The sequence below is a fragment of the Giraffa tippelskirchi genome, chromosome 10 (assembly GCF_054371585.1).
Source record: "Giraffa tippelskirchi isolate mGirTip1 chromosome 10, T2T-mGirTip1v1.2.pri, whole genome shotgun sequence".
Taxonomy (NCBI): domain Eukaryota; kingdom Metazoa; phylum Chordata; class Mammalia; order Artiodactyla; family Giraffidae; genus Giraffa; species Giraffa tippelskirchi.
Window position 1 is genome coordinate 136,813,135 of NC_137284.1, and position 13,641 is coordinate 136,826,775.

At 42.4% G+C, this 13,641-nt stretch overlaps 1 protein-coding gene and 1 long non-coding RNA gene across 6 annotated transcripts in view; one reads left to right on the forward strand and one right to left on the reverse strand.

Moving 5' to 3' along the window:
* Positions 1–2,543: 2,543 nt before the first annotated feature.
* Positions 2,544–6,841, reverse strand: LOC145522578 (uncharacterized). Its single transcript, XR_014066040.1, has 3 exons — positions 6,563–6,841; positions 5,377–5,534; positions 2,544–4,149 (listed from the first exon to the last, which is right to left on the reverse strand). It is a non-coding gene; the product is annotated as an uncharacterized LOC145522578 (long non-coding RNA).
* Positions 6,842–7,083: 242 nt separating this feature from the next.
* The window catches only part of AHCYL2 (adenosylhomocysteinase like 2), a 192,344-nt gene continuing 185,786 nt past the window's right edge, over positions 7,084–13,641 (forward strand). For all 5 annotated transcript variants that reach the window (XM_081531293.1, XM_081531296.1, XM_081531288.1 and 2 more), the window contains exon 1: positions 7,084–7,465. Coding sequence is in view for 3 of the 5 variants with exons in the window: in XM_081531288.1 (XP_081387414.1) it covers positions 7,103–7,465 (363 nt within the window). In the remaining 2 variants the exon portion in view is untranslated. The remainder of the gene's footprint in view (positions 7,466–13,641) is intronic.

Here is a 13,641-nt window from a genome sequence, read left to right on the forward strand (position 1 = left end):
TATTCAAAACAATAAAAATGATCAGTGTTGTCTAATGATCGTTTTTGAAACAAGGAGAAATGTTAAATGATTTTCTTTCTATTTCCATGTACATCCCCTCCATCTCTTCTTTCTTTAGTTGTGTTATAATAGTGTGTTGAAGTTTATTCTGGGTTTTAAAAAGCTCAGAAATGTTACCTGTCTGTGGAGGCTGATAGACACTGTGACCACTAGAGGACACCGTGGGCCTACCTTTTGTGAACGCTGGCTAGGCAGCTGTTGGAAACCTAAAATTTTGTGGACACTCCCACAGACCAATTGTATATGTTAGTATTTTTATAGGAGTGCCAAATCTTGTGACTGAGCAACAGTGGCCACTTTCTTACCAAAACTCTTGAGTTAGACTCCTGAAAGAAACTCCTCAGGGTCCAAGAGGAACTTGGTTTGGCTGTCCTGTTGTCCTGAGGTCAACATGTTTTCACCCCTCAAGTTGGCTCCGCCCTGAGCAGCTCTATTGGGCCCCCCTTACCCCTCTCAAACTCAGTCATCCATCTTCCCAGGTTGTAAGACCTGCCTCTGTTGGTCCCAGATTCTTGTAAGCAGTATGTCTACTGCTCTAACCCTTCCTCTGCCTGTGTCTTTTTTTTTTAATCTGAGAAATTGATACAGAAAAGCACAAGGAACAACCTAATAAACACTCATATTCCCACTACTCAGAAATAAATTTTAAAATGTAAAAAAAAAAAACTTAAAAAAATGTTACCATATTTTCTTCCAACCTACATTTATGAAGAAATAAAGTAAAACAGATTTAGCTAAGTCCTCTTTGACCAACACCCCTATTCCATTTTTCCTCCCACTTTCCCCTTCCTCAACCAAAAAACAACTATCTGAATTTAGTGGGTCTTCTTTCAGTCCATTGTTTATATTTTCATATGTGCAAGTGAAGCTATGCATCCATAAACTATGTATTGCTTTTGACAGCTTTTTAATTTTTTTAATTATATTTTTTATTGAAGTATAGTTGATTTACAGTATTATATTGATTTCCGGTGTCCAGCACTACTGGAGTGGGTTGCCATTTCCTTCTCCAGGGGAACTTCCCTGACCCAGGGATAGAACCCAGGTCTCCTGTATTGTAGGCGGATTCTTTACCAATTGAGCCACCAGGGAAACCCCACAGTGATTCGTATTTTTATAGATTACACTCCATTTAAAGTTATTACAAAATAATGTCTATAATTCCCTGTTCTGTACAATAGAGTTTTGCCTGCTTTTAAAGTTTGAATTTTCATCTCAGTTATATGCATGATATAGTTTGAAAAGTCAAATAGATCTACATCTTTCCAATATGGAGGATAAGGACTTAGCTCTTTTTTACTCTACCTACTAGGAGGAAAAAAGAGGTGGAGTAGGGAGGAGTCAGTAGTGACAGTTTTGAAAGCTGGAAAACAAATGAGTGATATTTGACAGACTTGAAAAACTTAAAGTTTTAGCCAGCAATAGGGAAAACTTATATTGCAGCACCCCTAAAAGCTTCTGAATTGGAGGCAGCAGTTACTCCAGAAGGTAGAAATGAAAGCAGGAGGATTGGTCTCTGATCCCCTGTCTAACTCTGAACATTCTGATGACTGCCCTTCCCAAATCTGGGTGGTTATCAGTTCATTCTCTAGAGAAGGCAAACAGAGGGTCTGTAGCACTTGAAGGCAGTATCTTCTGGCTCCCTGAAGTTCATTTTAAGAAGTTCATATCTTTCTATTGAGTTTTTGTAAAAATGCTTCTTGACCCACTCCAGACATTTGAAGGATTGTCTCTTTGTCCCCAGAATTTTGAAATTTAACAATGATGTATATGAGGACTTCCTTGACAGTCCAGTGGTTAACACTCCCACTGTAGGGGGGTGTGGGTTCGATCCCTGGTCAGGGATCCTTCATGCCACATGGCCCAGCCAAAAAAAAAAAAAAAATCAAAAACAAAACCAACCAAACGAAAAAACAACGATGTATATTAATGTAGGTCTGTTTTCATCCATTGGGTTGGGCACCTAGTGGCCCCTTTCATTATGGAAATTCTCATTTTTCAGCTTTGGAAAATTTTTTGAGTTATTTGTTTGATGAATCTGCCCTCCCCCACCTCTAGTTTTCTGTTACCTTTCTGGCACTCATATGATTTGGTCTTCTTGGACTGACCCTCCATTTTCTTTTCTATTTTTTTGAATTAGAGAAAAAAATGTATTGAAGATCTGAAAAACAATTCATAAGAGATTGACTTTTCCAGAAAACTGTGGCTACGAAATCCATTGAGCCTATCATGTTGAAATGTGCATTAGACACAACTAACACAAAATTGTAAATCAACTATACTTCAAAAACAGAAAAAAGAAAGAAGCCACCATTATTCAACAATCTGAGAAAGATAAACTGCATCTTCCCTATTTGTAATTTCTTCCTATCTTTTTTGGTGGGGTCAGTGCAGCTTGTGGGATCTTAGTTCCCCAATCAGGGATTGAACCAGGGTCCTCAGCAGTGACAGTTCAGAGTCCTAACCAGTAGACCACCAGGGAATTCCCAATTTCTCCCTCTTTTTATTTAAATATTTTCTCTTAGTATGCTTTCATTTTAAAGGTCTCATGTTTGTTTTCTGAATGTTCACTTCTTGAAACAGCATGTTCTTTCACAAATACAATATCTTAAGTCTCTGAGGATATTAATGAGTTTTGAGGGGGTCATGATTTCTTCTTGATGCATAGCCTCTGTTTTCTCCCAGTTGTTTTTTTCTGTTTGCTTATGTTGGTCTCTGTCTTCCATATTAAAGGTTTTCTTTTTATTTCTGGTGACTTTATCTGCTCATACTAAGAGTGTGGCACTAAGTAGTTCTCTGGAAACTCTGCGAATGTAGGTGTGGTCTTCACTAAGGGTGATCTGGCTGGCCTATTTCCTTGGGGGAACTCCCGATGTTTATCTTCAAGTTTTCTCTATTGGACTGGTCAGATACCTTAGAGAAGTTCTTCCAGTCTCCTGCAGGGAAGATACATTTCTGCCTGTCAGGGTCTGGAAGCTGAATGAGCCAGGTGAAGGAAGAAGTTCTATAGTCTAATTATCAGTTCAGGTCAGGTCAGTCGCTCAGTTGTGTCCAACTCTTTGCAACCCCATGGGCTGCAGCAAGCCAGGCTTCCCTGTCCATCACCAACTCCTGAAGCTTGCTCAAACTCATGTCCATTGTGTCGGTGATGCCATCCAACCATCTCATCCTCTGTCGTCCCCTTCTTCTCCTGCCTTTTATCTTTCCTAGCATCAGCGTCTTTTCCAATGAGTCGGTTCTTCCCATCAGATGGCCAAAGTATTGGAGTTTCAGCTTCAGCATCAGTCCTTCCAGTGAATATTCAGGAGTGATTTCCTTTAGGATGGACTGGTTGGGATTCTCAAGAGTCTTCTCCAACACCACAGTTCAAAAGCATCAATTCTTCGGCACTCAGCTTTCTTTATAGTCCAACTTTCACATCTGTACATGACTCCTGGAAAAACCATAGCTTTGACTAGATGGACCACTGTTGGCAAAGTAATGTCTCTGCTTTGTAATATGCTGTCTAGGTTGGCCATAGCTTTTCTTCCAAGGAGCAAGTGTCTTTTAATTTCATGGCTGCAGTCACCATCTGCAGTGATTTTGGAGCCCCCCAAAATAACGTCTCTCACTGTTTCCATTGTTTCCCCATCTATTTGCCATGAAGTGATGGGACCAGATGCCATGATCTTAGTTTTTTGAATGTTGGGTTTTTAAGCCAACTTTTTCACTCTCCTCTTTCAGTTTCAAGAGGCTCTTTAGTTCTTCTTTGCTTTCTGCCACAAGGGTGGTGTCGTCTGCCTATCTGAGGTTTTTTATATTTCTCCCAGCAATCTTGATTCCAGCTTGTGCTTCATCCAGCCTGGCATTTCGCATAATATACTCTGCATATAAGTTAAATAAGCAGGGTGACAATATACAGCTTTGAGGTACTCCTTATCATAAACTAAATAGTTCATAAACTTGCGTTTAGTCATCCTGTTTTCATTATGGTATTTCCACCTTCAGCTGTGCCTAGTGTCCCTCAGTAATAAGATGGAGGAAGCAGGTATAAGTTGAGAATGGGTAAGGAATGTGCCCTTATGTGCGGCCTCAAGCAGAGGATGGTGCCTGGATAAAGAAAGGATGAATATCAGTTTCTTTCCAGTGCTCCAACTTCTTATGTTTTGTAACCACATCCCATTGAAAAATTAGTTCATTCCCTCAGTAATCAAGTCTAGTGGCCATCCAGGTAGGCAGCTGCTGCCTAAGAGCTTCAACACATGCCAGGTGGCTGTACCACAGCTCCCTGGTGCATTAGGGGGAAGAAAGAAATCAGTTACAGAACTGCTAATCTCTTCTCCGACAGCTGGGGGATGAAGCTCTGAGCTGGTTCTTTATAACAGGAAGGAAATTCTGAAAGCCAGAGTGTGAAGAGAAAGCTTAAGAAGCCCTTGTGTCTGGTGGACTTGTAGGCTTTGTGAAATGGCAGTGCTCAAATGCCTTCTAACTCAGTGTTACATACAAAGTTTGAAGGCCAGGATACAAAAGATTCAATTCAGGGTAGGACAATTCCACAAATGAACAGATTTCCAAGATAGTAGTAGCACTGGGAAGGAGATCAAGGCAGGTGATTTCTCCCTCTCATTTTTGCCAAGGAAAAAATAATCACTCCAAATCTAGATGTCCAATGGCCTTCTGAGGTTGTCAGGGCTATCACTTACTCTCTGAACAACCATAAACCATAAGATCCCCTTTGCCTCAAGTTCTCTGAGAACAGAGAAGAAATGGCATACCCTATAATCTGTCGGAGTCAACTGTATTTTAATATATTATTTTTTCCAAGTATTCTTTACATAGTTAAAATCTAACAGAATGTGCAATTTGTCTCTGCTGTTTAACTTATTTTATCACAAGCATTTATTTCCCTTTATCATTAAAAAAAAAAGTTCTTGGCCAACTTAATTTTTTAAACGTTGTAACCACTCCCCTGGGTTTCCCTCCCTGGTAGCTCAGTGGTAAAGAATCTGCCTGTGAAGGCAGGAGATACAAGTGTGAACCCTGGGTTAGGAAGATCCCTTGGAGTAGGAAATGGCAACCCACTCTACTATTCTTGCCTAGGAAATCCCATGGACAGAGGAACCTGATGGCCTACAATCCATAGGGTCGCAAAAGAGTCGGGACATGACTTAGCGACTAAACAACCATTCCCCTATTGTTGGACATTAGTTTCAGATACCTTTTCATTATTAAAAATGAAACTGCCATAAATGCCTTTATGTTTACACCTTTTAAAATAAATTTTAAATTTAAAAATAATACAGAAAAATACAAAGTAAAAAAACCCAAAAAACTCACCCCAAATCCCATCACTTAAGGAAATCACTGTTCATATTTGTTAGTATCCCTCTTTGCTGATATACTTATCTGAATTTTACATCATATCCCTGAAACCAAGCAAGACTCTGTGGGACCCTCTTCGGGACAAAAGCTCTTCCATGTCCTCTGTTTCTTGTCTGTAATAATAAAAAAAAAAGACTTTAATCTTTTATGTATTCCCCAAATTCCAAAGAGCAGGCTCACACATTTAATAGGACAATAGAGTCACAGGACTCTTGGCTCCTCCTGAAGAGATATAAATAATCTGATACATATCTCTGAGCTCTTCTACAGAACCTAAAATCCCCTACCCAGGCAGATGATGGTGACGGCGTGCATGTGACCGCAAGTATGTGTACCCTAGACACGTTGGAACCAGAAGGTTGAGATTCCCCAGACATCCAGACATCATCCAACCAATCAGAATAGTCACACATTGGCAGCCCTCACCCCAAATTTTGTCTATCTGGAAGTTTGGGTTTTCTTGAGCACTAGCTCCCTCTTGTGCCTAGCACTCTGTAACAAACCTTTCTGTGCTCTAAACTCTGACATTTTGGTTTATTTTACCTCTTTGTGCCACTGGCATGCAAACTTACGTTAGACATCTATTAGAATTCACAGAGTTGGAATTCCCTGGTGGTTGGGTGGTTAGGACTCACTACTTTCACTGCAGAAGGCCCGGGGTTCAATTCCTGAACTAAGATCCCACAAGCTGATTGGAGGGGCAAAGAGAAAAAGGAGAAGAAAGAAAAAGAATTAACAGGGCAAAAGAGTTAAGCTTAAGGCAACGTGTAATTCTTTTGTCGTTGTTTAGTCGCTAAGTGGTGTCTGACTCTTTGGCCTTAAAATTTCCTACCTAGTAATACCGAACTTCTATTTTTTTGGACTGATAGTAAACTTTAAGCCCAGAATGTTCTAGCACGTGAGGTCTTATTTTATTCTTTCTAAAACAAAAGCCATTTCTAAAAACAAAGCCATTAAAGTTCAGAAAGGTGTTAGGGTTCCCTTTCACTGAGGCAGAAAAAATCAAGTCACTTTAATCCTGAGGCCGGCGCTCTCCCCACGTGATGCCGCTTTTCCTTTAAATGCCCGCTTACGTGATCTTAGACTAGCACACGGGGAGGAAATGTACACTGTCAGGGTAGAGAGTCCTTTCTTCCCCCACCTTCCCAGGCGGAGGGTTTCTAGCGTTGTCTCCTCGGAAGCCCCAGTTCCTCTGGAGACTTTCTCTTTCTCATGTCCTTTGTCGTGTCACTCGTTCTCACTCCTTTCCGTTAGTCGCCTGGACTAGATCTCCACTACTAGTACAGAATCCCGCTAGCCGGAAGGCGACAGGGACTACAATTCCCAGGAGGCATCGCGGCCCCGCCCTCGGCAGCGCGCAGTGCTGGTCGGGGGCTGAGGTCCCACGGTGTTTTCGCAGCGAGCGGCCCTGAACAAGCGCACTACAGGTTCCGTGGCACCACGCGCGCGAGCTAGCCGGGTGGGGCGGGGAGGGGCGGGGCGGGGAGGGGCGGGGCGGGGCGGGGCGGGGAGGGAGGAGCCGGGGCTGGCTGGAGAGTTGGCGGGCGGGCAGAGGAAGGGGGTGGGAGCGGAGGCGATGGAGGGGAGGAGTGGGGGAATGGGGGAGGGAAGGGGAAGGGAGGCAGGAGGCGGGGCCGAGCCGGAGCTAGAGTCTGAGCCGGCGGTTGCAGTGGAGGCGGTGATGTCGGTGCAGGTCGTGTCAGCAGCTGCTGCCGCGAAGGTGCCTGAGGTGGAGCTGAAGGACCTGAGCCCTTCCGAGGCGGAGCCGCAGCTGGGACTGAGCACAGCGGCCGTGAGCGCCATGGCCCCCCCAGCGGGTGGCGGGGACCCTGAAGCTCCAGCTCCGGCGGCGGAGCGGCCCCCGGCCCCCGGTCCGGGATCGGGGCCCGCCGCGGCTCTCAGCCCGGCCGCTGGGAAAGTGCCTCAGGCGTCGGCCATGAAGCGGAGCGACCCTCATCACCAGCATCAGAGGCACCGCGACGGCGGCGAGGCCCTGGTCAGCCCCGACGGCACCGTCTCCGAGGCGCCGCGCACAGTCAAGAAGGTATTTGGGGCCGGGCTGCCTCTTTCGGAGAGGGAGGGTGGTGGGGAACCGCAGATCGTCTCGGCGCGGCGGCACCACTCTCCACGCCCTCCCTTCTGATGGTGGAAGTAGAGACATCTCTTTTCCCCTTAAACCCGCTCTCTCAGAGATGCCCCCACCCGGGCCCCAGTGCTGGGGGGCGAAGACTCCGGGTGGTACGGCCGTAGTTCGCTGGGAATAACATGGAGGTAGCGCCCTCCCTTACTACTTGGAATAGGCTGGGAGAGGAGAGGTACCTTGTATTACACCTCTCTGTACTCCTAACCTACTCCCGTGTGTATTTACCAGATTGGCGGGGAGAAGACCCCGATGGTGTAGGAAAGCCTTACAGCTTCTGAGAGTTCACCCAGTAATAAGGGTTGAAAGAGCTTTTCCGTTTGGACGTCTTTTCTGTAAGGAGTAGTTACCTCGCGTTGAGATCCTCAGTTGTCTGGTTTCTGTACAGAAGATGACTCTCTGCGTTTCTGTGGCCAGGCGCTTCCATCTAGCAGTACTGATGCCGTGCCCTTCGTCCCACATACCGCAAGATCCTTAGGTTTTCTCTGAAAGTAGAAGGGTAATAGGGTAATGGAGAGATTCACTTCACTCTTCTCTTCAGAGGTTTGTCCTCTCAGCTCAGTAGTTGGTCACCAAGATTATTAGACTGTGTATGAAAAGAACAATTGTTTTTATTGGTTCTTTTATTATGGTCCGCAAGTGTTAGGAAGAAATGCTTCTACTTTTGGGAAAGGCGATCACTGTGAGATTTTCTGACTCAGCTGCCAGCTTCTTTCAGATATAGTTTTGAAGTGGCAGTAGTCTCAGAACACCAAGGAGTAGATGTGCCTGAATGTTTGATATTCTCAGTATTACCCTTGCAATGGCTGTCTGTGGTGTCTGTCCTCTCAGAAAGCAAATCAGTAGAGAAAAATGGCAGATGTTGCAAAAACAGGGTTGTAGATTATCACTGTAATTTCTGAGGTATTATGCGAACACAGTGACGTACCGGGTTTTTCGTTTTGTGAATGATTTATCAGAACAGCAAGAAAGTGATGTGAAATCTGCGTTGGTTTGACTGTGCAGGACTCAGCTGTGTTGAAACCTTGTATCCAGCCTAACTTTGATTGTAATAGCCTCATTATTAAGGTGTAAATCAGAGAACTCTTGCGTTCTAATTACTAAAATACAGTGATAACGTCAGAGGCAAGACTAAAGGAATTTGTTTAATGATGCTTTAGGACAGTGTCTTTCTCCTTTGCATTATGAAACTCCTCTGGGCAGAATTATTGGGGGAAAGAGAGGCAGCATGGGCACCATGGCTTCCCTTGTGGCTCAGCTGGTAAAGAATCAGCCTGTAATGCAGGAGACCCCGGTACGATTCCTAGGTCAGGAAGATCCGCTGGAGAAGGGATAGGCTTCCCACTCCAGTGTTCTTGGGCTTCCCTGGTGACTCAGCTGGTAAAGAATCCACCTGCGATGCCGGAGACTTGGGTTCAATCCCTGGGTTGGGAGGATCCCCCCAGAGAAGGAAACAGCTACCCACCCCAGTAGTCTGGCCTGGAGAATTCCATGGACTGTATAGTCCATGGGGTTGCAAAGAGTTGGACATGACTGAGCGACTTTCACACATTCACACACACATGGTCACCAAAGCTGGTAGTACCCAGCTATGAGTCTGGAAATCTGAAACATTTGTAATTAGTTGAGTTGCTTTATAACTTTGGCCAAATTCTGTGATTAAGGGTCATTTTGTGTAAAATCTACAGATTATGTCTCGAGCGTAATAGTGTTCAACAAATTGCCTTTATTTATTTGACCTTGCCATGCAGCTTGTGGGATCTTTAGTTTACCAGAAATTGAATGCTGGGTCCTAGCAGTGAAAGCTCAGAGTTTTAACCACTGGACTTGCCAAGGAGTTCTCCAACAAATGGCCTTTAGGACATGGGATTTACAGTCCATGCAGTCCTGGATTTGAATCCTAGTACCCCTACAAGCTAGCTTTTGGGTAATTTCTAAATTCTCTGAGTCTTAGTTGTCTCTTTTACAAAATGAGGTTACTGATATGATTGAAGGTTAGAAATATTTGTAGAGGACTCACTGTTGAACTTGGCACATATAATAAGGGCTTAAGAAATTATAGCTATTGTTAAGAGTTGATTTTATTTTTTTCTTCCTCCAATCATGGCTTGAGCGCACCACCGTGGCTTCCTTTAAAAGGTATATACAGTTCAATAGCTTCTATATAAAGCAGTGAACAACATGATAGGCCAGCATATCAGTCTGTTTTTCCTAATTCTAGATGTGTTTCTTGACCATTTTCCTTGTTGCTGAACCACCTTCTTCCTGTTTTTCCAGCATTAAAATATGGGTCCCATGATTCTAGATTTACTCAGCAGCCTCAAGGCTATGAAAGACAGGGCTGAGCTTGCCTTACAATGTTAATTACAACCAGAAAACAGCTTCTCCACTGGAAGTTAAACAGGCGAAGCTCTGGGCGAGGATGCAGCCCTGTGACACAACTGCAGGCATTTTGAGCAGCTTTTAGGGGGTGGAACCTTTAACTTTCTTGACATTGAAGTAGTTCAATTAAAACAAGTGCGCGAGACTGACCTTTCTTAAAGTTGAAAGTCATCTCCCCAAGGGACTGCAGTGTGATTTTGATTTGTTGAACTTTTCTTAATTTTTTTTTTTTTAGTTTATTTAAATAATCATTCTGACTTTCACTCCCTTCTGCTTTTATTTAATGTAGGGAAGGACTGGAGGTACTAAGGATTGAAATAGCTACCTTTGACCATGTAATTGATGACTGTTGCTCTCATTTTTTAACTGTCACATACAAGCTTATTTATCTTAAGCTTATTTCCCCCCATTGATGGTTTCCCTTACTCTATTTATGTGTCTGTCATTAGTTTTCTTAGTACCGTTACTCTATTCAGTCACACGAGGGAAATAAACTTTTTTATAAGAGTCAGAATTCCCAAGTGCGCATTTAATAAGAGTGAACATATGGTGTGCAGGTTACTCAGTCCTGTCTTATCTTTGGCACCTACCTCCATCCTGTAACTTGTGGTGCTCTGGGGACAGATCTTGTCACCGTGGCTGTCATATATTTGTGTATAATGTCTTTCTTTGTAAGTGAACTCAACAAACCAAAAATCTCTGTAAGAAGTGATCTGTGAAATAGGACGATACGGTCCACTGTGAATGCAGTAGCAATATTTGAGAGGATTTCTTTCCTGTGTTCTTGAAAATGGGGTAATAGCAATGTCATACCACAGTAGAGAAAGCAACGTGGGAGAGAATTTATTTCAGAAAAGGTAGAACTTTCTGATGATAAATCTGTGAGCTTAAGAACCACAACAAGTTTGTGCTTACATCAATATCAGTAATGACCATGTTCAAGCAGATTCTTTTTTTTTGGCAAGGAAATCCACCTTGTGCTGGCTTTGTTGCTGTCAGCAGAGAATGAGTTCAGCCATGCTAGCGCCTTCTTGTCCTGAATTCTTTAAGCTCTTTATTTGGTTAATTATGGATTACTAAAATGGAACCTTTTGGATATAGTCATGGGAATGCAAGAGCAGTTTTGTTCCTTTCCCCAGTTAGGAAAGTACAGCCTTGCAGAATGTTCAGTAAGGCAATTGGCAGATTGACCCTAGTAACAGTTACCATTAATTGGCCCTTTCTTTTTTTTTTTCCTAATTGGCCCTTTCTATGCCAGGAATTGTCATCAGCATTTTTCTAATCCTGACAGCCACACAATGAGATATAAGTGGCATTATCTCCATTTCACAGATAAGGAAATGGGGTCCAGAGAAGGCAAAGTGCCTTGACCAAGGTTATGCATCTAGAGGGGGGCAGAGGTAGGACTTGAAATCCCTGTTTTAAGCCTTTGTTGCCAAAGCCCATTTCTTTTTATTATGCCACACTGACTCTAACTTCTTAGTCTCTGGGTTCTGGCTTTCTCCCAGAAGTCTTTCAAAATACTCAGTGAACTCTAAGGTATGTCTCTGATTTAAGACTTAGGTCATCCTAAGTAAGGAGTAAAACCAAAGTGAAGAGGATCTGAGTCAGGGCTTTAGGGAAGAGGATGGGAAAAAATTGTATAAATGTAGACTCTCAAACAATTATAAAATTATGACAGCGGGAGAAGAGGATCTTATATGTGTGTATAAAAAAGTGTTTCAAGATCAATGATGCATTTTCATATTAGTAATTGAGTGATAATTAGAGAGATGTATTCTTATTTTTAAAGTTATGAATAAATCAGGAGTGCTAGAGGACTATGCTCCTCTTTCCTGTCCAGCTAACATTTTCCTTGTTCTTTAAGACTCACCTTCTTTATGAATTGATCTGTAATGAAACATTTTGAAAATTAAAAGGGGAAGCATACTGTTATGTATTCCTGCTGTGTCCCAGGCATTGTATTAGAGCTTTACACATACTATTTTATTTAAGCCTTTTAAGAGCTGTCAGAAATAGGTTGTATTATCCTTGTTTTATTGAGGAAACTGAGGGTTGAAGAGATTTTGTGTCAAGGTTACACATTTAGTAACTGATATGAGCCAACAGAACTCTAATCTGTTTGATTCTCACACCCAAACTCCATTGCTTTTCAGTTGAAGTATTTCTCTGTTTAAAGCTTAGACTGAACTTTTAAATCTTAATCTGTATATTTTTGTGGATTTTCTGTTATTTCATTAACAGGCCATTTCTTTTTATTTATTGAGTTTGTTTAATGATCTACCGTATATCTATGTCAACATTTATGAATTTTCTGACAAGGCAGCCTATATTTTGTATTAGTATAATTTCTGAATTCTACTTTTCCTGGGAAAGATTGAACATTAAGAGCTGTTTCAGGAGGTTGTTCAGAGCTGAAGTTGCAGTTGTGTATTTAATGTCTTGAGGAAGACAAGTTAGGTCCTAGCGTCCAGTTAATAGAAATGGAGAGTTCCTTGAAAAGGGAGAGTTAGTTTCTTTGTCATTTCCTTGAAAGTGTTCCCCTTCCCCACAGTAAAGGAAAAAAAAAAAGGTAGAGATTTATTGGGATATTCATTCAGGTTTGGTTCTTTCTTGGTAGTCCTAGGTAGTTCTTGTTTAAATAATTCAGAGGGGGACAACTGACGTGGAATGAAAGAACAGTGTATCTTGGCATCTGCCCCAGTCCACCCCCCACCAATGTGTTCAGGTAGTATGCAGAATTACAGGAGCTGAGATTCCACTCCCCCAATAAGAGGTTTAGTTAGCTTGATCAGGTTTCTATGGAATTTGTAGGAGCTTTTTACGGTCTGAATGACCTATGGCCCCAGATTTGATGAGAGCTGAGCAGAGGAGAAGGCAGTGGACTTCTATAATAGTTGTAGATAACACAACTTCTATAATAGTTGTAAGTAAAACTACTTTGATTAAATTAAATCACTGAAGCCAAATGACGTGTATGATTTTCAGTCCCCTCCTCCGGACCTGTATTCTGCCACAGTTCAGTTAGCGGTTTTCCCTCTTGGACACTGCGTTAATAGCTGGTGATTTCCTATTCTTTCTTTATTTTTCCCCCAGGAGTCTATCAATAGAAATGGGTTGGTTTGGAGCACCTGGTTCTTCTTAGCTTAGAACTTAAATTAAGGAAGGGTGCTACTGCTAAGTCGCTTCAATCGTGTCCGACTCTTAGCGACCCCATGGACTGTAGCCTACCAGGCTCCTCCATCCATGGGATTTTCCAGGCAAGAGTACTGGAGTGGGGTGCTTTTGCCTTCTCCTAAGGAAGGGTAAAAACTTAAAATAAGGAGGTGTATAAAGGTCCTTGATTGGCTAGTTGAGTTTCTCTGAGTACAAATCAGCCTTTTCCTTAAAGCCATTCTGAATACTACAAAGCTTTCATTGAAAGTTAAGTACGCTGAGACTTAAACTGGCTTCATCTTCTCTATAGATTTATTTCCTACTGTGCTCCAATGTGAATCCTTCTATTCATTCTAAAAGATTTGATTTGATGTTGTTGACTACCTTTTCTTGGAAACTTTTATCAGCTTCAGTTATAACTCATTTACAGCTACCATTTACTGAATATTTACTCTCTTCCAGGCATCTCTCTATCTCATCTCATTTAATCCTCATAACGACCATCAGATGAATATTATTAGAAAATAATAATATTATTTTAC